The sequence below is a fragment of the Anabrus simplex genome, chromosome 2 (assembly GCF_040414725.1).
Source record: "Anabrus simplex isolate iqAnaSimp1 chromosome 2, ASM4041472v1, whole genome shotgun sequence".
Lineage (NCBI taxonomy): Eukaryota > Metazoa > Arthropoda > Insecta > Orthoptera > Tettigoniidae > Anabrus > Anabrus simplex.
This window is the reverse complement of record NC_090266.1, coordinates 138,369,027-138,394,555: the sequence shown is the minus strand read 5'-3', so window position 1 is coordinate 138,394,555 and position 25,529 is coordinate 138,369,027. Positions and strand designations below refer to the sequence as shown.

Here is a 25,529-nt window from a genome sequence, read left to right as displayed (position 1 = left end):
ACCCCACTGTCGGCAGCACTGAAGATGGTTTTCTGCGGTTTCCAATGTTCACACCAGGAAAATCCTAGGGCTGTAAATTAATTAAGGCCACGGTCGCTTCCTTCCCTATCCTAGCTCTTTCCTATGTCGGTGCGACGTAAAGCAGATCTTAAAAAAGAAATTATAGCAATAATAATAATAATAGTAATAATAATAATAATGGTTTTACATAACACTAATTAATTTTATGGTTTTTCGGATGTATAGCCTATGCAGTTATGCTACAAGTGTCTAAAATAAATGAAAAATACAGCTGTAAATTTGGTCTTATATTGACTACAGCATCTCATTCATGAACATAGCAATAGGCCTAACAATAACCCCCTTACATACACTGCAGTTGTAGGCAGAATAACATACTTTATCTTTTGTACATGTACTGTAATACTGCTAAATGGCTTGTTTCAGATCATCTCCACAAGTGCAGAGTCGCCTAGCAATCACCATTTAAGATGGGCATCGTTGCGGATGAGAAATGTAAGTAGCAGTCTTTAATACCAAGCAATCCAATAACGTTCTTGTTTCCTTATAGAGGAAAGACGGATCAAGATGTTGCGCTCCACAGATATTTAGTCTTAGGATAATGATAAGAGATTTGGAAGAATAAAAATATACAAAAAACCCATATGAATTGAGGAACCGAGCGAGTTGGTTACGCGATCTGGATCGCGTAGCTACGAACTTGTACTCGAGAGATAGTGGGTTCAAACCCTACTGTCGGAAATCCTGAAGATGGTTTTCCGTGGCTTCCCGTTTTCACACAAGGCTATACCTTGAATAAGGCCACAGACGCTTTCTTCCCAGTCCTATCCTATTGTCGCCATTATAATCTGTCCGAGTTGGCGCGACGTAAAAGTGATAGTCATGAACTGAGGGGATGCCATATACAGAGTGAATCCTAATTCACGCAGTCAACTGCAACTAAGCAATTCGTCAACGAAAACTATGTCGAAATAATAATAATAATAATAATAATAATAATAATAATAATAATAATAATAATAATAATAATAATAATAATAATAATAAAGGTTTTACATAACACGAATTAATTTTATCGTTTTTCGGAGGTATAGCCTGTGTAATTGGGCTACAAGTGTCTAAAATAAATGAAAAATACAGGATAATACAGGATAATACAGGATTATTATTATTATTATTATTATTATTATTATTATTATTATTATTATTATTATTATTATTATTATTATTTAATTCGATTACAATCTAGCGTTGGACTTTCCCGGACTCAGCGCGGGATCCAACCTCTACCGCTTCAAGGGCAGCTTCCCGAAGCGTGAGACATTTAGCCGGGAATACAACTGGAGATGAGGGCCAGTACCTCGCCCAGGCGGCCTCACTTGCTATACTGAACAGTGGCCTTGTGGGGGATCGTAAGGGATAGGCAAGGAAGAGTGAAGGAAGTGGCCGTGGTCTTAAGTTAGGTACCATCCCTGTTTATGCCCGGAGAAAAAGTGGGAAACCACCGAAAACCACTTCGAGGATGGCTGAGGTGGGAATCGAACCCCCTCTACTCAGCTGACCTCCCGAGGCTGAGTGGACTCCGTTCCAGTCCGTGTACCACATTTCAAATTTTGTGGCAGAGCCGGGAATCGAATCCGGATGTCCGGGGGTGGCAGCTAATCACACTAAACACTACACCACAAAGGCCCAGTGTCGAAAATATTCCTGTCAAATGATTCGTCCTATCTTTAATATACTAGTAATAAGTAGTTAAAATGTGTCTGTCTCCTTCACTGAGTAGTTAGCGTTCCGGCCCTCGGTTCAGAGGACCGCGGGCTCTATTCCGGCCAGTTCGGGGTTTTATACTTTGTGGTTAATTTCTCTAGCTCGGAGCCTGGGTGTTTGTGATCTTCTTAATACACATTTTCACTTACATTTTCACACTACCAACCACCAGAGAAACGCGCAACAGTGAATAATTGCTAGTGGCTTTACGTCGCACCGACACAGACAGTTCTTATGGCGACGATGGGACCGAGAAGGGCTAGGAGTGGGAAGGAAGCGGCCGTGGCCTTTATTAAGGTACAGCCCCAGCATTTGCCTGGTGTGAAAATGGGAAACCACGGAAAACCATTTTCAGGGCTGCCGACAGTGGGGTTCGAACCTACTATCTCCCGAATACTGGATACTGGCTGCACTTAAGCGACTGCAGCTATCGAGCTCAATAACAGTGAATAATGCCTTCCACATAGGGTTAGCGTCGGGAAAGGCATCCGGCCGTAGAACTGGGCTAAAACCATAGAAACTGCCGACCTCAGAGAACTGGGACATGGCCAGGAAGAAGAAGAAGATGATGAAGGAGAAGGAGAAGAAGAAGAAGAACGGTTTCAAATATGAAGCACACGAACCTGCTAGGGGGAGAGGTGATACTCCCACGTGGCGCGTCCCAGGTGGCGGATAGGGGGGTCCTAACCGGCTTGCCGGCGGACTTGAGGGAAATAAAATACCTCTCGCGGACCAAACACACTACCCCCTGCGGGTGGGGGACGCACATGTAGAATACACCCGCGGTATCCCCTGCCTGTCGTAAGAGGCGACTGCAAGGGGCGACCAAGGGATGATTGAATTAGAACCATGAAACTACTCTTGATTCGTACCATCATGCGGGGAACACCATGGGTTGCATGTACTTGTGAGTAGTATCACTAAATTGGTACAAAATAGGTTTGTGATTAGTTGCAGTAAAAAGCCTGGCCTGGTGGATTCCAGTACCCGTGCGTTGTACCCAAGTGGGCAACACCGCGGGTCTGGGCGTAGCCTGTGAGTTGTACCGCTATATGAGCGGCACCGTGCGTCAGCGTTGCCTGTGATTGGCATACCGGCGCCCGTGACTAGTACACCTAGGTGAGGAACCTTACCGGTTTGCGTTGGCTATGAGTGGCGCCATTGTGTGAGAAACACCATAGGTCTGCGTTCCCTGTACGAATTGCAATACTTGTGAGTAGTACCATCTTGTGTGGACTACCGTGAGTCTTCGCAACTTTTGATCAGTACCCCAAAATGACAAATACCATGGTTCTACTTTACTCGCGACATGTACCATTCTGTGGGGCCTTAGACGTGAATTTAGCACCCCTTCAGACATCAAGCATCATTGTGCTTTATAAATGGTCCCTTGGTCAGTAATACTCTAATTAACTACCTTCTTTTTGAGTCTGATCCACTGTTTTTTTTTGTAGGGTTCATGTCCATCCATTCATTCTTCATGACATTTTTAATTTTATTTTGGTCAGTGGATGAATTTGGATTTTTTGTTATTTCATTTCGTACCATTAGGGGCCGATGACCTCGATGTTAGGCCCCTTTAAACAACAAGCATCATCATCACAAGCATCAAATATGAAGCAATCTGACAATGTTGCATTTTGGTGTTCTGTAATTGAAGTAACTCTTTCGTACTTGGCTTTTGAACCTGACTGCTCTGGTAGCATCGGATGGAAATGTGCGTGCTTTATAATCGAAAAGTTGAAATCTTTACTCAAGAAAATGTTATTTTCGTTTTTGATTGACTTTGCGTTTAGTAAATATACGTCTATTAAAGTTTATCTAGTATTATTAGTTGTCCAATGGTCAGCGTACTGGTCTTCGGTTCTGAGGATAGATTGGCACATGCACAGTTTCTGTTCTCAGTTTCCTCTCGATTAAAGTGAAGTCGCTACCGCAAGGGAGAAAGCTGCGTCCCGTAAAAAGAAATTCCTGCTCAACGGATGAGAAATAATTCTGCAGTACAAGGTGCTGCATTAAAGCATTCATTCGCCAGTTACTATTTTGGCCAATCCAGCGACCTGACCACAAAATCAATTTTTTTCATTTCCCCTGGCTATCAGGAACATCAGGATACACGATCACACTTCAGCCGAACCTAGCTTAGCAATACTTTCATCCTAGAAACACATCAGCACTTTACTGTTCACCTGGTTACTTATTGCAAGATTGTTGCCTTTGTATTAATATCAGTGAACATTGATCTGCATTAGGGCAGTCGTCCAGGTGGCAGATTCAATGTCTGTTCTTTTCGTAGGCTTTTCTTAACTGATAAAAAAGAATCTGGAAATTTATTTATAGAACATCTCCCTTGGTAAATTATTCCAATTATTCCAATTTGTTCTCTAGAATTCCAATATTATCTTCATATTGTGATCTTTCTTACTTTTAACAACACAACTCAGACTTATTCGTCTACAAATGTCATTTCACGCCATCTCTCCACTGACAGCTCGGAACATACAACTTAGTCGAGCAGCTCGTCTCCTTTCTCCGAAGTCTTTCCTGCCCAAAGTTTGCAACATTTTCGTAACGATACTCTTTTGTCGGAAATCACCCAGAACAAATCCAGCTGCTATTCTTTGGAGTATTTCCAGTTCTCGAATAAAGTAGTCCTGGTGAGGGTACCATACACTGGAACCATACTCTAGTTGGTGTCTTACCAGAGACTTATATGCCCTCTCCTTTACAACCTCACTACAAATCCTAAACACAAAGGGCACTAGGAAAGTTTTGCAATGTGAGTGAACCCTTTAGACTTTTTCAAAATAATTTCCACCACACTCAGTACACTTCTCCATACATCGAAACCAGTCACTGAACCAATTCTGCCACTTTTCTTCGGCTACATTTTCACACTCTTGATCCCATGTTGCCAGAAGCTCCTTGTCGGATGCAAAACGCCGCCCTTTCCGCTTTATCTTCACTTCTGGGAAGAGCGAAGTCACATGGGGCAAGATCATGACTGTATGGAGGGTGATCAATCACAGTCAACCCTGATCTGGCAAGAAAATCCACTGTTACATTAGCACGATGTGCTGGAGCATTGTCGTGATGCAAGAGCCAAGTGTTGAGCCGTGACCTTGGACGGAGCTGCTTGAGAGCCTGGATGACCTGAGGCAGACAAGTCTCACTGTACCACTTCGCAGTAACTGTCCTTTGTGTTTCTAGCACAACCCAAGTCAGGATGCCCCGTTTAGTGAAGAATACTGCAATCATCCTTTTCTTCACTGACCTTGACTTTCACACAGTCACAGGAGTACCTTCATCTTCAAACAGCTACACCTTTTTCTGGGATTTTGTTGGGTCATCGTAATAATAAAGCCAAGTTTCGTCACCTGTAACGATGCTATTGACGTTACGTGAAGTCCCATTTTCAAACTGTTTTAGCATTTTTCGGCACCATTTCACTCGATGTGCCCTTTGTACCTCTGAAAGTGAATGGGGCACCCGAAGGGAACAAACCTTTCTAACATGGAGATGGTCGTATAGAATTGAACGAATAGCTGGTGCAGGGATGTGGAGGGTCTCTTCTAGCTACCGATATGTCAATCGCCTCTCTTGCTGCAACATTTTCCTCACAGCTTCAATGTTTTCCTCAGTCACTGATTCAGACGGTCGCCCAGAATGAGGATCGTCTTCAACCCAAAATTTCCCTCTGGAACTCTTTGTACCAGCGGAAAATTGCTGTCCGCTGTGGTCAGTCTTTCCCCAGCACAGGAGTCATTTCCTCCAGGCACTAGTCAACAGTTAATCCACGAGCAAAATTGTAGCGGATAATTGCGCGATATTCACCTTTAGACCACACTGACAACTTAACTTGCTTTCAGTCCCACTGCTTGGTAACAACTGGTGTGAAGGTCGCACCTTACTGTCTTCTAGACTGTTTTCACCCCTCACCATAACAGGGGTGTCCAGCCAGCCATTTTTGCGTATTGCAAAACTTTTTAGTGCCCTTTGTACCCTCATAATGATGTGCAAAGGTTTTTCCTCTTTATTTACAATCCCATTTATGTGATTACCCCAATGAAGATCTTTCCGTATATTAACATCTAGGTACTTAGAGTGATCCCCATAAGGATCTTTCACCCCATCAACGCAGTAATTAATAATGAGAGGAATTTCCTTATTAGTGAAACTCACAACCTGACTGTTAACCCTGTTTATCATCATACCGTTGCCTGCTTTGACACTGCTATGACTGAACTTTTACAGAATAAACCCTGCTGATAATACCAAATAATAATAATAATAATAATAATAATAATAATAATAATAATAATAATAATAATAATAATAATAATCTGTGTCGGTGCGACGTAAAGCAACTAGCAAAAAAAAAATAATAATACCGAGCTCGATAGCTGCAGTCGCTTAAGTGCGGCCAGTATCCAGTATTCGGGAGATAGTGGGTTCGAACCCCACTGTCGGCAGCCTTAAAGATGGTTTTCCGTGGTTTCCCATTTTCACACCAGGCAAATGCTGGGGCTGTGCCTTAATTAAGGCCACGGCCGCTTCCTTCCCAGTCCTAGCCCTTTCCTGTCCCACCGTCGCCGTAAGACGTATCTGTGTCGGTGTGACGTAAAGCCAATAGCAAAATAATAATAATAATAATAATAATAATAATAATAATAATAATAATAATAATAATAATAATAATAATAATAATAGCACTGCCATTATTCACAAAAAGATGAAATCACTCCACAGAATTATTCAGGGGTAGAAGCGCGTGGTGCGTCCGGATGTGGGCAATACAAGTCTCAAAGTATATGGACAGGAAGTACGTACATATAAATCTAGTGAATGAGATCTCACGTAATCTGGTAAAATAGATTTATTAAACTAAAAACATGTTATGAAATCATACTAAACAAGAAGATTTATCAAATAAACAACCGACCATTGGTTGTGTCAAAGAAAATGTTACACGCTTATTTACATGAATTAACATTGTAAAACACAAATAAAGCGGGTATCGAACCCGATATATTAAACTGACATCTTTTGTGACAAGGAATATATCTAAAATACATTTTATTAAGTTCTGTTGCTTGCCGCGTTAAGTCCCTAGTTCTTTGCCCGAAGACTCGATTTCTAACCGTTCAAGAGATGTGATAGTAATATCCCATACACTAGTTATTGGCCTAAATCACACATATACATTCCAATCACTCGGACACAAATATATAAAACACTTGTTCAGGACTGTGTCTGAATTACCCTTCCAAAATAATCACTGACTAAACATATGAATCCGAACCCATGATCACGGATGGGGTCAGAACCTTTATTCCCATAAATAGCCATCGGGCTAGGTATCCCAGTTAACAAACAATAGACAACACCACAACAAGGAAAATACGCTTGACACAACAATACACATCACAAAATAATTTAATTTACCACACCTGTAAACAAAACACACAGAATATATACACTGAAGTTCATAGAGCTGCCGGATCGAGAACTGAACATATGCGGCCAGTGTCCATCGCGCATCTCTCATTTATAGACACAGCATAGCAGCAGTATACGACATGCCAAGGAAAACTGTCGGACCACTTGTGAGCAGGCACACACTCTGCATCCGCCGACTCACAACTCAACCATTCCATCATCCTTGCATACCTCCGAATTCACGGCCTTTGCTCTTTGTAAACAAGGGCTAACTCATATCTGGATGAACCACATGCTTGCAACGTCAGTAAACCAAACAAGGTCATCCTCCCTAGTCAGCAAACTTCGTTTCGTATATGCCCTGTCGAACGAGTTGGAGCAAACTCGGGTATTTTAGCTCATACGCTCCATTCATGCGTGATACAGATTGCATATGCAGCAAGGCACACGTTGCTCCGTCTTGGTTACCCGTCTCAAGTTCGAACAATACACGCCATCCCCACAGCAAGTAGTGGGGATTCGCGCAGCCGCGCGTAGAAGAGCGATTACTATCTGATGGCACGAAACCTTAGATGCGTACTCAGTGAGATTTGTTTGCGGAAGAGTCCATGTGCTACAGCATGACAGAGGGGAGGATCGTTCACTTCCCTAGTTGATAGCGAAGTGTTCGTAGTGGCTCCTGGCAACAACGTCATTGTGACAAGACTTCATTTCGCCCACAATAGCACAGCAATAGTTAACCCCTCCACAACCTTCCTTCTCCTATATTCCCCTCGAAGCTTGAAGCTTCGCGCAGGTTTGTACCATCAGAAAGTAATCGCACTTCAAAAATGTGCCGTGAGGGAGGAAAGCCAAGGTCATGCATGGACAATGAGATAATTATGATTCACACGCATGCCGCGCGCATTCGTCAGTCTGGCATTCTCAGTTAGTTAATGTGTCTGTAATTTTCTTAATATGCAGTCAAATGCTAAAAGGCTTTTTTTTGTATAATCACGCAGCACTTTTGTTTAATTGTAATACATGTCTAATTGACCGGGCGAGTTGGCCGTGCAGTTACGGGCGTGGAGCTCTGAGCTTGCATCCGGGAGATGGTGGGTTCCAACCCCACTGTCGGCAGCACTGAAGATGCTTTTCCATGGTTTCCCATTTTCACACCAGGCCAATAGCCTTAATTAACGCCACGGCCACTTCCTTCTCACTCCTAGGCTTTTCCTATCCCTTCGTCGCCATAAGACCTATCTCTGTCGGTGCGACGTAAAGGAAAATGAAAAAAGAAAGTGTCTAATTGTTCCTTTAGTGAAAGTTTATTGTGTTCAATCAAAAGCTCAAAAAAATATTATTACCGCAGTTAAGTTGGTAAACTGTCAACCTTTACTTCTCTGTCGAAATTCGCTCAGAGAGTTATTTTTTTCACATTTATTTTTACAATTGCCTTTACGTCGCACCGACCCAGATAGGTCTTTTCGGTGGTTTACCATGTTTTCTCCGGCCAAAAATAGGGATGGTACCTAACTTAAGACCACGGCCACTTCCTTCACTCTTCCTTGCCTATCCCTTCCGATCCCCCACAGGGCCCCTGTTCAGTTTAGCAGGTGAGGCCGCCTGGGTGAGGTACTGGCCCTCGTCTCTAGTTGTATCCCCGACCAAATGTCTCACGCTCCGGGAAGCTGCCCATGAAGCGGTAGAGGTTGGAACCCGCGCTGAGTCCGGGAAAGTCCAACGCTAGATTGTAATCGAATTAAATAATAATAATAATAATAATAATAATAATAATAATCCTGTATTATCCTGTATTTTTCATTTATTTTAGACACTTGCAGCACAATTACATAGCCTATACCTCCGGAAAACGATAAAATTAATTCGTGTTATGTAAAACCATTATTTTTATTTCGACATAGTTTGCGATGAAGAATTGCATAGTTGCAGTTGACTGCGTGAATTAAGGTTCACTCTGTATATGGCATCCCCTCAGTTCATGACTATCACTTCTACGTCGCGCCAACTCAGACAGCTTATAATGGCGACAATAGGATAGGACTGGGAAGAAAGCGTCTGTGGCCTTATTCAAGGTATAGCCTTGTGTGAAAACGGGAAGCCACGGAAATCCATCTTCAGGGCTGCCGACAGTGGGGTTCAAACCCACTATCTCCCGGATGCAAGCTCACAGCTACGCGCCCCTAACAGCACGGCCAGCTCGCCCGGTATTTCTTTTGTATCAGTTTTGCTGTTTAGCCCCTTCTAGGTACCACAGAACACCGGTCTGTTTTGTTACCTATGAATTTTTTTTTTTTTGCTAGGGGCTTTACGTCGCACCGACACAGATAGGTCTTATGGCGACGATGGGATAGGAAAGGCCTAGGAGTTGGAAGGAAGCGGCCGTGGCCTTAATTAAGGTACAGCCCCAGCATTTGCCTGGTGTGAAAATGGGAAACCACGGAAAACCATTTTCAGGGCTGCCGATAGTGGGATTCGAACCTACTATCTCCCGGATATGAAATATTTTGCCCTGCCACTTCTAATTCCCCATCGCCGCTACTGCCGAGATGCAGAAACACAAGAAGAGATTCAACTCAACATAATCACGTTATGTAAGCATGTGGAAGAAGGTTAGCTGCTGTTCCAAACTCTTCAAATTACTCCTTTGAATGTTGTTGCTTTACATATGACTAACAACTTTTACTTTTCCGAGTGCCGGAATTTTGCACCGATTGAGTTCTCTGACGTGCCGGCAAATCTACCGACACGAGGCCAGCGTATTTCAGTACCTTTAAATACCACAGGGATGAGCTAGGATTTAACTGGCCAACTGGACCTCAGCAACTCACCCTGGCCAACCACTCATCTATGAAACTGAAATCCATTCGAGAGCCACTTGCTCTTTTAGATCAATTCAAAGGAGATGGAAATGGTTAGGTAAGCTTTTGTACTTTTGTTCTCTCAATGGAATTTAAAAAGAGAACTGCTAGTAGCCGAACAAAGACCTTATCTGCATCCTGAACAAACATTTAGAGGACCTTAAAACAACATGGAATACAAAACAAAAAGATGTAGACAGTGAGAAACCAAGAGAGCAGACTGTCGTGGTTATAAGCGGACAAACATACCAATAGACTTATAATGGTGATCGGTACTGGGGACAAACCTGGGTGATATAGACTAATAATGACGTGTGGCCTCCGGAAAGGCCTGGTGCAAGTCTTTCGAGTTGACGCCGTATAGGCGACCTGCGTGTTAGTGAGAATGGACGACACTAACACTCAGCCCCCGAACCAGAGGAATTAACTAATGGAAGTTAAAATCTCCGACACGGACGCGAATCGAACCTGGGATCCCTTGGACCAAACCATTTAGCCATGGAGCCGGACACCTGGATGATGCCATAGACTGTCATCGACAGAAAGGAGTTGAAGGTTGTGAAAACGGGTGTCAGGAAGCAGGATGAGTGTGCAGACAGACACTAGACGGGTTCGATCTCGGCTCAGTCCGGTGGTACTTGAATGTGCTCTCATACATCAGGCTCGTGTTGATTGATTTACTTCCTTTTTCCTACAAATTCCTTTACGTCGCACCAACACAGATAGGTCTTACGGCGACGATGGGATAGGAAAGGCCTAGGAGTTGGAAGGAAGCGACCGTGGCCTTAATAAAGGTACAGCCGCGTGGTTCGGGTCACGTAGCCGTCAACTTGAATTCGGCAGATGGTGGTTAGATCCCGACTGTCGGAAGACCTAAATGTGGTTTTATGTGGTTTTCCGTGGTTTCCCATTTTCACACCAGACAAATGCTGAGGCTGCACTTTAATTGAGGCCCGGTCACTTCCTCCCCAGACCTGTCCTATTCCATCGTCGCCATAAGACCTGTCTGTGTCGGTGCGAAGTAAGACAAATAGGAATAAAAAGAAGTAAGATTTATTAAAAAGTCGAAAAGGAGGTCATCTTATCATCTGAGAGTAGTATCTTCGAATAGGACAAAATACTGTATAACGCGACAACAAGCAAACTGACTGGCTGACAAAGGTTTTCATTCCCCACCCTGAAGTGGTGGGGCGGGTCACCTAGAGAGTTACGCCCTCTCTTTGGCCAAGACATGCGGGCGGGTTGGGGAGATATGATGGAAGAAAGAGGTGGGTAAAGGTGGAGTTGGGAGAGGAATTTTTGCCGATGTCTAAGGATTCTACAATGTATTTATTTTTTCTTTTTCCCTTTTGATATGTTTTTATACATTTAGGTATAACGTAGGCTGCATACAATCTACAGTTTTAACAAAGTATATACTAGGAATTTCCTTGTCCATCCTACGCCTAGAAGGACATGTATGAAAATAGAGAAACTAAATTTAAATACACTAATTTGTTTTCCTAGCCGCTGACACACCAAGAAGTATGTATCATAATTTGAATGGTTGCATTTATGAGTGAATTTCTTCTTAATGAAAGATGGAACTTATATTCTGGAGTTACAGATTGGGGAGTGATTTCAGACGAGGTTTTCAAGAGGTGTGAAACTGAATTGGGAGTTTAAGCCCGAGTAAGTGGTTGAAAAATAGAGGTTGGATGTTTGTTTCGCCGCGGCTTGTAGATGAGTGAGGATTAAGCAAACCAAGGAATGTTCTTGATGTAAATGAGAAAATTGGAAAACAAGTAATGATACTGAAGGCTTCTTGAATAAAGTTGAGAATGAACCAGTCAAAAAGCGAATAAAATGGCCCTAGGAAGCCTCGTAAAGTGGGTACAAGAACCAGGTCCAACACTTCAAAGATGTAACGATGGCTGTTCAGCGTACTGGGAAATTTCTGTGGAATATTCTAATCCTCGCTCATCTAGAAGCCGCGGCGTACCAATCATTCAGCCTCCATTTCTCAACCACCCACTCGGGCTTAAACTACCAGTTCAGCTTCACAACCCTCGTCTAATTTACACAAATTAAATATTCCTACAAGAAGACAATACCATAGAAGGGGTATCTAGTTTTCATTGTGATTTATAACCACCACAACCATCTCTTCATGTTCAGAAAGACATCCGACATGTAATGGATGTAGCCTATACATATTTCTTGTAAATTCAAGTTCATTTACACTTTCGGCCATTGAAATTGCACCATTACGAAAGACAAAAGCTGCGAAGGCCATATTTATTATTAGGGCTCGAAAGTTCATGCATTTGCATGTTTTTCGGGTTTAAAAATGTATACTTATACATTATGTGCATGAATTATGGAATTTTCAGTCATTTGAACATGCTTTTATGGTGCATATAACTGCATATTTTCGTGATTTTGATAAATGCATCATACTTTAATATTTTAGCGCCTATATGGCATATTTTAATCAGTTTAATGTTTTTTTACATTAGTTTTAATCAGCTTTTTTCATCTGGTTGCTGTTGGTAGTAATGTTGCGCATGGTGTCGCAACTTGTCATGTGGTGAGGAGTTATGATGTCACGCAGTGAGTCCCCTGTTTCATCATCTACCCTCACGTTTTGTGCTTAGCTGTCGGCTGGCTGTCCACTGAGTAGTGTAACGGTGTTGTGAACTGGTTGTGACCAAACTATGTTTCGCGTATAGAGTGTCCGTTAAAAAGTTATTTATATGCCGAAAATAAGAGCAACTTCGAGTTGTAGATTAACTAATTTACAGGAGTTTTCAGGTGACTTTATATCTACAGATAATGGGTACTGTTCTGTGGAGCGTGTGAGAAAGCTATAGGGAGTGAGAAAAGATTTCAAATAGTTCAACACTTAAACACAGCAAAACATAAGGAGAATTTAACTAGCAAACTCGCAATTAAAGAGCCTGTTCTAAAACAACTATTAGAGTGTTTAGGAAGTAGGATTAGTGAATTTTCTTACGACTTGTCCCAAGCATTTTTAGCTGCTGATATTCCCTTGAATAAAATTAATAACCCCACATTAAAACATTTTCTTGTCAAATACACTCGACAAAATGTGCCTGAAGCAAGTACTGTACATTGTGTAAGATTTACGTAGGGCGTCGTTACAATAACGTATTGTCAAATTTACAAATTGAATTACCGGATCAGTTTGTATGGTTGTTGTTGTATACAAGGATTCGGTATACAGAAACACAACATAAATTTATTGCTTCAATAAGTTTTTTACACAATATGTACATAAATATAACTAAACTTCTCTTGAAGCTGGATGAACTTACACGCAATTAATGGTGATATTAACAGTAGACTGAGGGTCTGTTGAAATATACACATATACACATGAGAGTTCTATATACATACGAATCTATCTTGAGGAGATAGTCTGTCAAATAAAGGAGAGTTCAAGATAGTCGAAAATTATCTGCCTTGTAGAATTATTAGTGTAACTTGCAATGAAAGTTCGCACTAACAGAATGCTAGTAATTGCCTTAGGCTTGTCAGGAACTGACATAAATATTCACAATTAGTATAATACTAATGTTGATGTCGGCGCATAAGTGACGACTGAGGGATGAGTAGAATACTGGCATCGGGGCTCGACGTGGCTACAGGAAGCGGGAGGTGAGGCAGTGCCAGAGGTGAAACCTCACAACCAGAATTCAGTCCACCTGTTCGATACACATGTTTAAGAGGGATAGCTTCCGTGTTCGACTTTCAGTGTAATCTGGCGTTGGACACGGGGGAGTCCTGGGAAGTAGCGGAATGCTGCTCCTTTTATAGCGCTGGCTGACGTCATAAGCAAGCGCACTGCAGTCACCTCGTAGAGTCTGGAAAGATCTGGGCTGCGGCGTGTTGCGGAGCTATCAGGCGCAGAGCTGAGATCGCGAAGGACACACAACAGTTGTCTATTGATGAAACCACTGATTTTGAGGACCGATTTATTGCTAATGTAATTGTGGGCGCCTTAAATACGGAACAAAAGACGATACCATATCTTCTTGATGTGTGTGAATTGCCGGCCACTAACAATGAACTGTAACTGTAACGCAGTGTGTGATTGACTCATTGAAATTATTATGGCCATCTGGAATCAAATACGACCGGCTACTTTTATTTGTTATCGATGCAGGTACTTATATGGCAAATCAGGACAAATACTGAAAGGCATTTTTTCTAACTTAATTCATATAACTTGTTTGGCACATGCTCTTGATCGCATTGCTGAGACAATACGCAATTCTTTCCCATTGGTAGATCGATTTCTGGCCTGTTCAAAGAAAATGTTTGTTAAATCTCCTTCAAGAGTCAAGTTGTTTAGATCAACAGCACCTTGTAACCCATTTCCTCCTGCGCCAGTGTTAACACGATGGCGAACATGGCTGGATGCAGCTCAGCACATAGAAGTATTCGAAGAGGTTGTTAATTCATTGGACTCGAATGAAGCTGCATCAATACAAAGAGTGCAAAATATTCTGTCAGGCATTGAGTTAGAAGATAATCTTGCTTTTATAAATGCCAATTTTTCTTTTTGCCAACCGTCATAACGTCACTGGAAGCTGTAGGATCTCCATTAAAGGAAATACTGTTTTCGAGAAAACTATATCCAATCTAAATTCTGTTCCTGGTAGTATAGGACAAACATCGAAAGAAAATATAAATTATGTAACTTCAAAAAATCCTGGTTATAAACAGTTGTGCGATATTCGAGACATTCTTGAAGAAAAACCGTCTATCACACCAAGGGACTTGCATCTTTCTGTGTAGCAGTTATCATCATTTAAATATGCTCCAATAACATCCTGTGATGTGGAAAGAGTTTTGCGAGACAACAGACGATGTTTCTCAGTTGAAAATTTGTGCAAAGTGAATGGTGGTGAACTGCAATTCATCACCCAGCATTGACAGCGGGACCATTTCTGCTTCAACTTCCAAGGAATAAATGTAAGTTTATTACTATCAATAATAACCTGACTTGTCTTCTGCCATTTTTTCATTTTAATAGTGCATATTTATTGGCATATTTTCAAGTTTTTAAGAGCATATTTGCATGCATATTTCTTAGTTTCTTAGGGCATGAACGTCCGAGCCTTATTTATTGTACACGGACTTTATTGCACTTACAACTCCTTTCGATGTGTGTAATATACCGAGCGAGATCACCTCGTGGAACCATCAAGGGCTACCCACAGAATGTCTGTCTGAGACATGTCTGTGAAAGTAATTTCGAATTAGTTTAAGCCGCCGGTGCTCTCTGTGGTGTACCACATGTTGTGTGGCCATAGAAACAACGTGGTCGATAGGTAACGGATCTGATATACACACAGGCCAAGGATGAAGTGCAACATTGTGGCAATACAGCTATTTTCAGACATAGGATCTCGCAATTTTCTGTTTAAGAACGATCCTAGATAAGCTAGCAAAATAGGAACAAGAAAATGTTTCAACACTTCAAAGATACAACGGTAGCTAGTAATCGCACCGGAAATGCGTAGTAAGTGCGAGTGCAAACCATACCGCAATGCAAGTTACCGAATCGATGTGGTAATATGTAATGAAGGAGTAATGGAACCTCCAGACACGGCTGTGACCATAATGGTGCAGCAGACAGAAATGGTATTTCTCAGAAAATACGATGTGGTGTCAACCGTCCTTTTATGTGTGACATTCCAGACATCATTCTAGCCTTAGACGCCTGTGGTGTGTCTAAAAGGTAACTGAACTGTTGGGTGTCTTAAATAATATCCCCAGTTCTGCAGACTGTGAAGAGTAATTGCAGTTCAATGCATCCAAATTCTTTTTAGTGATGTGGCTGTACAACCTGCAACAACCATCATCATCATCATCATCATCATCATCATCATTTTTCATTCCCGACACTAAAGGGGTGGTGCGGGCCACCTAGAGGTTACGCCCTCTCTCTGGCCAAGAGATGCGGGTGAGTTGGGAAGGTGTGCTAGATGAGGGAGGTGGGTAAAAGGATACGAATAAATGGAGGAGATGGGAGGGGTTTAGGCTTCATTGCTAAGTTTTTATTGATTTTTCATTTAAAAATGTTGGAGTGAAACATACAATAGCTCAGTCAGTTAGCACTAGGGTTACCATAATATTTAGCTCTCAGACCAGGACAGTATGTAGAAACTGCGGCAAAGCCCGCTATCGCTTTCTATGCACAAATTACGTCATGTAGTTCGGCCTAGGTAGGCACATATTATTATAATCATATTAATGAATATTAAGCGTGCCTCACGTACAATTACAAAATACGTACATATTTTACTACGGAAGAAAGGTACTTACAGCAGATAGTTGTCTGAATGCGATGAAAATCATACGTATTTTTTACTGGCATGGTCCATGTTTAGAAACTGTTTGTCATTTTAATTTTGTCATTAAGTTCATTACAGCTAAGTTCAGTTTTTAATTTACCAAGTCAATAGACCTATCACTGTAGACTCTGCCATTTTTTCTTTCTTCAGACCACGATTAGAGCAAACTTGAAAATAACCTTTCAGCGGGAACAGAAGAACTAGGCAGACAAAAATTGTACTCGGCAACGCGGGTGAAATAACCCACAGAAATATTTCGATTCCGGACTCAAAAGTTCTACCCGTTTTTATTCTCATTTTAATTTATTGGTTTTTCCAGTTATTCATATTTAATTCAGACAATAAAACAGTTTTTCACTTTCTCGATGAAATAATGTTAAATCAAAGTTTTTGAAATGGTTACAATGAGGCCGCATGTGGCCCACCATTCTACCATCATATTTAAATGTACTTTAAGAGTAATACATTTCAAAACAAGGACAGCAGGACTAAACCATCAAACCGGGGCGTATGGTAAACCTACTGTAGTTAGTACACTAACATATTCCTACAATACAATGCTTACAGTACTATTCATTGTACTGCAGGCTTCAGCAGGAAGTTTCGGTCGAGGAAACATGGGAGTAGTAGACCGAAGTATGTTCTAAAACAACGGGTGCTACGTCAGCATTTTCCCACTCTTTTGGCGGGAAACTTTGAATTTTGCTGAGTCAGCAGTTTTCTGGTGCAGGCAAGGGCTTTGACTCCTAGTCAATGACGTCAACATGGCGTCAAACGTTACCAACGTGGGTTGGCCCAACCTCAAGCAGGTGAGGTTATGACGTCACGATGACGTCTTAACCTAACCTGCAACGACGGACGCTAACCTAACCACATTGGGTTATGTGAGTTACTAAGCTACTTTTTGGGAGGGTGGAGAGGGTCCTCTCCCAGACCCTATAAAAAATAGAGGACCAACTCCCGGTCCTCGACCAAAAATATTGCTGGCTTCTTCGGGAGTAGGCAAGAGACAGGAATGTAGGGACCGAGAGAAGGTTTTCATTCCCCTCACTGAAGGGGAGAGGCGGATCAACTAGAAGGTAACGCCTTCTCCCTAGCCAGGAGATTCGGTGGATTTGGAGTCTTGATGGAGCTGGGAGAGGGGGAGGGAGGTTTGATTCGGTGAAGGAGTTCGAAGGGGGTTTCGAACTCTTGGCTTACATAGTTTGTCAATTGAGCGTAGAGGCGCGCGGCTTTGAGCTTGCATCCGGGAGATAGTAGGTTCGAATCCCACTATCGGCAGCCCTGAAGATTGTTTTCCGTGGTTTCCCATTTTCACACCAGGCAAATGCTGGGGTGTACCTTAATTAAGGCCACGGCCGCTTCCTTCCAACTCCTAGGCCTTTCCTATCCCATCGTCGCCATAAGACCTATCTGTGTCGGTGCGACGTAAAGCCCCTGGCAAAAAAAGTTTGTCAATTTTCTGGCTACAGTATGTTTTCCATTTTTTTACAATTGATTATAGATTTGTTTTTACAATTTTTTCAATTTTGCTTCATTTTTGCGTTGGATTTCCATTTTACAATTTCATGGTGGCAATATGGATAGAATTTGAATTTTTACATGGGCGTTACAATTTACAATTTAAATTTCCCTTTTTTACAATATTGATGGATATTGATATTGATTGATATTTACAATATGACAGTTTTACATCTAGATGCATGAATAATGGAGTTTACAGTATTTACAGAATTTACAATATTTATGGTTGTGTACATGATTACCAGTGTTTTGTGGTGATGTGAAATTTTACAATATTTACAGGCTTTTAAATCTAGATATAACAGTTTTGCAGGGGACAATACTGACTATTTTAGCTGTGTGTTATCCGAGGGTATTTACACTATTTACATTGTAGTTATTTGCCATGCTTTTCTTATGAGAGATTGCTATGATGATGTTTTACAGTACATTGCATATTGCGTTTCTTGGGCTGGTGAGTTCTGGCTTCTGAGACAGAGTGGTTTATATTAGTACTGTTGCTCTCAGATTGCTATTGGTTGTCTGATGAGGCGGAGGAGTTCGACTAGGGCTCACTAGGTTTTATGGTTTTTAAATGGCTGACTTGCTGTGCGTGGGATGAGGTTTCTGGTTATCCAGGGAATTATGGGAGATGGGGTGATGGGTTTGGCGTCACAGCTTCCACATTTTCCTAGATGGCACCACCTTTGGGTGGGGGGGAGAGACCGGAAAAGGTGGTTCGGTGTTTGGGTGAAGTGTGTGTTGGGGGGAGGATGCCCACAGAGGAGTTGGTTAAGTGAAGGGTTATCGCAGCCTAGGGCTCGGCGAAAGGCACGTTTGAATTGGGTGAGGACGTAGGAGTCGAGTGGTGGGAAGGGAAATATGTCAAATAGGTCTGCCGTGGGGTAGCGGAAAGGGAGTCGTAGGCCGTGGCGGACAGTGCGGCGTTTGATGGAGAGTAGAAGGCGGTATAGATTCGTGTTGGTGTTGGCAACGGCTGCCCAGATGGTGAGGCTATAGGTTATGGGGGTCGGACGAAGGTTTTGTAGGTGTGAAGGAGGAGTGTGGGTTTAAGACACCACCGGGTCCCGGCTAAGAGACGCACTTCTCGGGCTCGGGTGGCAGTCTTGGTTTTAAGGTATTGGAAGTGGGGGCGGAAGGTTGGATGTTGGTCAAGTAGGATACATAGGTAATACAGGGTGGATTGTGTTCGGATAGGGGAGTTGCGGATCTGGATTTGGAGGTAGTCTGGATTGCGGGATATTCTGGTTTTCCGACGTTTGCGACGGAAGAGAATGGATTGGATCTTGTCGGGATTCAGTTTCAGGTGCCATCGGTCGCAGCAGGAGAGGAAGGTGTTGAGGTAGGGTTGGATGGAGTGATTGATGGCTTGGACTGAATTTAAGGGGGCGACGATGGCGGTGTCATCTGCGAATCGAAGGAGTTGGACAGGGGGTGGTGGTCGTAGGATATCGGCGACGAGAAGATGAATAGTAATGGGGATAGGGATAATCCTTACGTTACGCCTAGTGTGAGGGGAAAGCAGGGGGAGAGTTGGTTGTTGATGGAAATATGGGTTGAGTGATTCGAGAGATAGGAAGTGATGAAGCAGACGTAGGTGGTGGGGAGGGCGAAGAACCTAAGTTTGAATAGTAGGGCGGGATGCCAGACGGAGTCTAATGCGAGCTGGAAGTCCACGGTGATTAGGAGGGTGGGGCTGGTGCGGTTGAAATGGTTGGAGGTGGTTTGGATGAGTCGGAGGAGTTGGTCTCCGGTGGATAATTTTGGGTCCAAGCTTAACTGGGATGGAAGCATCAGATGATGGGATTGCAGGGGGGGGGGTGAACGCGGCGGAAAAGGATTTTGTCTAGGATTTTTCCAGGACTGTTATGAGGATTATGGGGCGGTAGGAGCTTGGTTCGGATGGAGGCTTGCCTGGTTTGGGGAATAGGAGCATTGCGGTGTGTTTCCAGGAGGAGGGATAGAATCCTATGCGGAGGACGAAGGTCTGCCAGTAGGAATGATAGGTAGGAGAGGCATGACGGATGTGGAGGTATCATGTTTTGTCTGGGCCAAGGGCTGTATTGCGAGATTTTGAGAGTAAGGATTGGATTTCGGTTGGAGTGATGGGCACGTCGAGGAGATGGTTCGAGAGGGTGTGGGTGTTGGAAGGGATGAGTGGAGGTGAGGAGGCGTGGTTTAGGTACACTTGTGTGTCGGATTTGTCAAAGTAGGGATCTTCATGATTGTTAAAAGGGAGACGGAAGTAGTGGGTGAAGGCTTCCAGCTTTTCCTCGGTGTTTACTGGAGGGGCAGAGGATTTGGTGCCGTGGAGGATGTAAAGTTTGGCCCAGAATTTGGCTGGGTGGGTTTGTAGGGCATTGAGTTTGAAACAGGTTTGTGACCAAGAGCGACGGGAGTGGGCTGCTAGGTAGTTTCGGAAGATTTGGAGGATTTGGCGGTGCAGGCGAAGGAAGTAGGGATCTCGGGAGCGCATGAATTCACAGTGGTAGGAATAGGATAGTTTTTGGAGGTGGACGAAGTGCTGGGGTAGGCTTGGCTGGGACGGGCAGTGGAGCGTGGTGGGGATACTGGATTCTGAGGCTGAGGATTTGGCAGAATGTATAAATGTGTTTAGGCTGTCTACGGACACTTGGTCAGAGGGTGGGAGTTCTCCAAGACTTGATTAAGTATGGTTTGGTAGGAGGGCCAGTCGGCTTTGGAAGAGTTATGGATTCACATAGGGGGAGGAGAAGGGGGCGTGGATTGGTGGATGGAATTTGGGGAAGGACTGGGAGATGGTCGTTTCCAATTGTGGGGTGTAGTTGTACCATGATAACATGTGTTAGGGAATTGCGGGCTGATAGGGTATCTGGAATAGTGTTGTAAGCGGGGCGGGTGAGTCCGGGGAAGGGTATCAGGGAGCAGTTTCGATCGCTCAGGAGGTTTTGGAGTTTGTTTATAGCACGGCGTGATGGATGTGTGACGTTGAGGTCGACTATGCGTATGAATTGGGGGAAGGTGTCACTGAGGTAGGTAATGAAGTCCACGGAAAGGGGGATGTTGGACCGATGGTATATGGTTGCTAGGTGGAGGAACCGGAACTGGAAGTGTAATGTGGTGATTACGCCTTGTGGGAAATGAGGGGGTGAGGTGTGGTGGCGGCTGTGAGGAGAGAAACGGATGGCTCTAGCAGAGCCCCCATGGCCTATGTCGCCGGGATGATCAGCTCGGTGGATGGTGAAGCCGGGAGTTGTGCCGCCTGGTGGGGAGGAAGCAATGTTTCATTGAGGAGGATGGCGTAGATGAAGTGTTGTTAGGCAAAGGATTTGAGGTGTAGTCGTTTGGATTGAAAAGATTGAATATTGGGAAAGAGGATGGCGATGGGGACAGGAGGCGAGGAACGACGTGTTGAATTATGTTCCATGGTTACACTAAGTTCTCGAGACGGGTGAAATGGAAGTAGGTGTTCAGGCCGGAGATGGAGGTTTGGAAGTGGGCGTTGAATGTCTGGTTGGCCGCTGCCTGGATTTGGGCTAGGACGAGTGGTCAGTGGTAGGGGTGGATATTCAGGAGGGAGATTATGACGAACGGAAAGTGGCAAAAGCCCATCTCGTCATTTTATTGGGTGGTCGTGGGGGTAGGGATGTGGGAGGAAGTGGGGGAATAGCTATGACGAAAATATAACGGACTTGTCTATGTTAAAAGAAAAAATAACCAACATGGTACGTGCTTTTTGTGCATGAGTAGGCTTCAGCTAATTCTGCTGCTGGACGGAATTCAAACCGGTCAGGTCACAAGGCCCTTTAAAAGAGTCGAATATGATGTGCCCCGTGGAAGCAGCCGAATTGGATAGGTGACCTGGAAGTAAGGTTAACATGTGTGTTTACCTAACCTAACTTAACCTCACACAGGCTCTTTACGTCTGCTCTTAGAAAAGCGTAATCAGTTTGATGACATGTAGTTGAGATTAGAATGTTATTATGATATTGTAACCTAACGTTTTTACTACAAACGCTACCTTAACCTCCTACGCGATCATGTTGACTCCCCTTGAAGGAGTTAACACCTAAAGTACCTTATAGATGAGGTTAATAAGTGTCTTAACCTTACCTTAACTATAAACGCTAACCTAACCACACACTCTCCCTTTCAAAGTGTCCCAATTACCGACTCCTCCTAGAAGTGCCAAACTAGTGGGGTCCATTCACCAAAAATAAACATGTAGTTCTTTTCTGTTCAGAACACAAGAGATTGTATGCTGACTGTTCAAATCTTTTCTGATCATTACAAAATACACGTTGATTTGAAATTTATGAACAAGGTAAAATAACAACCGACAATGGATGTTCTAATCACACAATATTGATTGTATGCATTCAAAATTGCCAAATGTGCCGCCATCTTGCTCACTTCCGCTGCTTGGCAAATATTCATGCTGTCCGTTCCCCTCAACGCACAATGCATTCCCCGTATCTCGCACACCACTCTTCTCCTATGAACAGTTTAATATAACATCAGGGAATGTATGTGTTTAAACACACAACAGTTGTATATTGGCAGGTGAACCTTCCATCTTGCTCACACACGCAACCTTGAAGAAAAACTGCTTGTCCGATGTGTTACTCATTTTGTGCATAAACTTTCTTGCTTAACTGTTAGAGTGGACTATGTCGTGTTGCGAATGTATGCGACCTCTATACACGCACACTAGCCATTCTTCTTTTACTGTTAGCCGTTAAGAGTGAGCGGTAAAGTCTGTTCCCACACACATACATCAGAGTGCACTGTAGTGTAAGGAGAGTGCTCCAAATTCCCCCTCATCACAACACGCACCACTCCCCCCTCAACGAGCACAATGGTATTTACAGTTCAGAACACAACGAATTGTACGAGGACTGTACTAAACTATCCTGTTCATTATAAAATACGTCTAGATTTTAAATTTGTGGATGAGGTGAGGCAAGATAACAACAGACCGCGTGGGTTCTAAATACATAATATTGGCGGTTAGATAGGTGTGTGTCAGCCATCTTGCTCGCATGCACTACCTAGCGGAAAACCAGCGAACTAACTGCTAGTGCGCGATCTGTTTGCCATCTTATCCACTAGCTGTTAGGCAGCGCAACGCTGCTTTCTTCTAGTCACATGGAAGCGCTCTGCTACGTTTCTAGCGCGATCTAATGCTCTTTTGTTTACAGTAACTCACGAAGTCGCTGCAGGACAGCTCTGTAGTCTCCCTCGCGCATGCGCTCTAGCTATTCCCCTTACTACCTACCAAATCCACACCGCCACGATCACTCATTAAAAGACGACGACGAGGTGGGCTCTTCACGACTTTCCGCAAGGAAGGTGGCCATGCCTGTCTCTTGCCTACTCCCAAGGAAGCCGGCAATATTTTAAGTCGAGGACCGGGAGGGGGTCGTCTGCGAGAGAGAGAAATCTCTCTCTCTTCCCCCGTCTGAGAGAGGACCCTCTCCACCCTCCCAAAAATACCTCGGTCCCTAACCTAACCCAATTAGGTTAGGTTAGCGTCCGTGCTTGCAGGTTAGGTTAAGACGTCATTGTGACGTCATAATCTGACCTGCTGTCATTTGTTGATGGGTACAGTACTTTTGCATCCATCTCTTGGCACAGGCCAGATTAAAGTGTAGCTTCCACCGAAGTCCCAGTCAACATCCATGGCTGTGACAATATGGAAGTTGCTGGGGTATGGGTAGTGCTGAGTAATGACATTTGGAGCATGACTAGTGCATCTGAGTGTTATGAAAGGTGCTGCTCATAGGGTTAGTTGTGCTGCAATAGTACTTTCTGACCGAGCTCGATAGCTGCAGTCGCTTAAGTGCGGCCAGTATCCAGTATTCGGGAGATAGTAGGTTCGAACCCCACTATCGGCAGCCCTGAAAATGGTTTTCCGTGGTTTCCCATTTTCACACCAGGCAAATGCTGAGGCTGTACCTTAACTAAGACCACGGCCGCTTCCTTCCCACTCCTAGACCTTCCTTGTCCCATCGTCGCCCTAAGACCTATCTGTGTCGGTGGACGTAAAGCAACTAGAAAAAAATGTACTTTCTGACCCAGTGAGGAAAGCAATGGCAAACTACCTCACTCCTCGTCTTGCCTAGTACGCCTCATTTTGGTGCTGCCATTGGTTTTTGGGGTTTCCTTATAACCGCATAACCTTTGGTGGTGCTATTTGATGATCGAACTAGCCTCTGGGCTGATGACCTAACAGACAGACAACCTCGCCTACATGAGGTTGGGCTAACCCACGTAGGTAAGGTTTGCTGTCATGGTGACGTCATTCACTCTGGGTCAATGATCTTGCCTGCATAAGAAAATGCTGACTCAGCGAAAATTCAGATTTTTCCGCCCAAAGTGAGAAAATGCTGACGCAGCACCCATTTTCTTAGAACATACTTTGGTGTACTACTCATGGAGAAGAAAGAGTTAAAACAGTTACTTAAAGAAGCCTTCTTCCCATTCTCTGAAGAATTCTCCTTTGTTTTATCGACAACGTACAGTGATACAACCTGTACCGAAGGCATTCCCCCTGGCAAGACCATCGGACTGCTTCAGATTCCTCCTTGTACTAGGAGAAAAAATCAACTGCTTGATATGTTCTTCCGGCAGAGGAAAACTCCAAGCCGTTGCTTATCAGAAAAAATAGTGTCTCGCAAGAATATCCACACCAAATTTTTCTGCCTGCAATTTTTTATCCATTTCAATTTTGATCTCCACGATTCTCGCATATGGTAATGTATTCAAGGGTTCACAGGTCAATATACAAAGGAACGACCTCCTGAATTTGTAGTACTGTCAAATATTGTCTTGAAACGACGAAAACACAATGTGAAGAACCATGTGACACAGAAAAGCTTACTCTTTGTGCCAACAAGAAGGATGTTTTCATCATTCTATCGGTGCTAGTCACGTCTCTTTCTTGTTTATACTTCATTCGGTAACAAGGGACGAGAGAGATCTTCCTGCATACCGCACACGAACGCCACACAGCTCGCCAGTGATGCAGGAGTGTCCAGCGGCAGCCTGATGCCATTTGGCTACGTAGGCTATCCAACTCCCCTTCCCCCCTCCCGCCTCAAACCACCGCAAATCTCCTGGCCAGAGAGAGCGCGTCATCTTTTAGGTTGCCCGCTCAACCCCTCTGGGATGTGCATGAAAGCGTTTTATTATTATTGTTATGGAGATTCCGTGGTTGACAGAGGTGAAAGAAGGTGCGGGCATGAACGGGTCTATCTACTACAATCAAAAGATTATCTAAAAGCTTTAAAAATCAAAGTTATATTTCTTTTGGAGTGTTTTTTTCATTGCCAACCGTTAACAAAACCATTCGCTCAGCGATAGTACAAGATTTCAGATACAGAATTAGTTTGTGCGTTTAGTCACAAGTTTGGAGAAATCAGAAAAATTCACAAGTCAACAATCTGAGCTTAAAGTTCCCAACTTTTACAAATGTTACTTGAGCATTATTGCTCCGTACACTCAAGAGTCAAGGAAACAGGTCTCCCAATTTCATTCACAGAGTATATCTACAAGAATAGAAAGAGCATCT

General features: G+C 43.4%; 1 protein-coding gene across 3 annotated transcripts in view; it reads left to right on the top strand.

Annotated features, from left to right (window-relative positions):
- Positions 1–25,529, top strand: part of LOC136862706 (b(0,+)-type amino acid transporter 1) — a 453,749-nt gene that overhangs the window by 200,811 nt on the left and 227,409 nt on the right. For all 3 annotated transcript variants that reach the window (XM_068226490.1, XM_068226491.1, XM_068226489.1), the window contains one exon: positions 448–516. In XM_068226490.1, coding sequence (XP_068082591.1) covers positions 492–516 — 25 coding nt within the window. In that variant the 5' untranslated portion in view covers positions 448–491. The remainder of the gene's footprint in view (positions 1–447; positions 517–25,529) is intronic.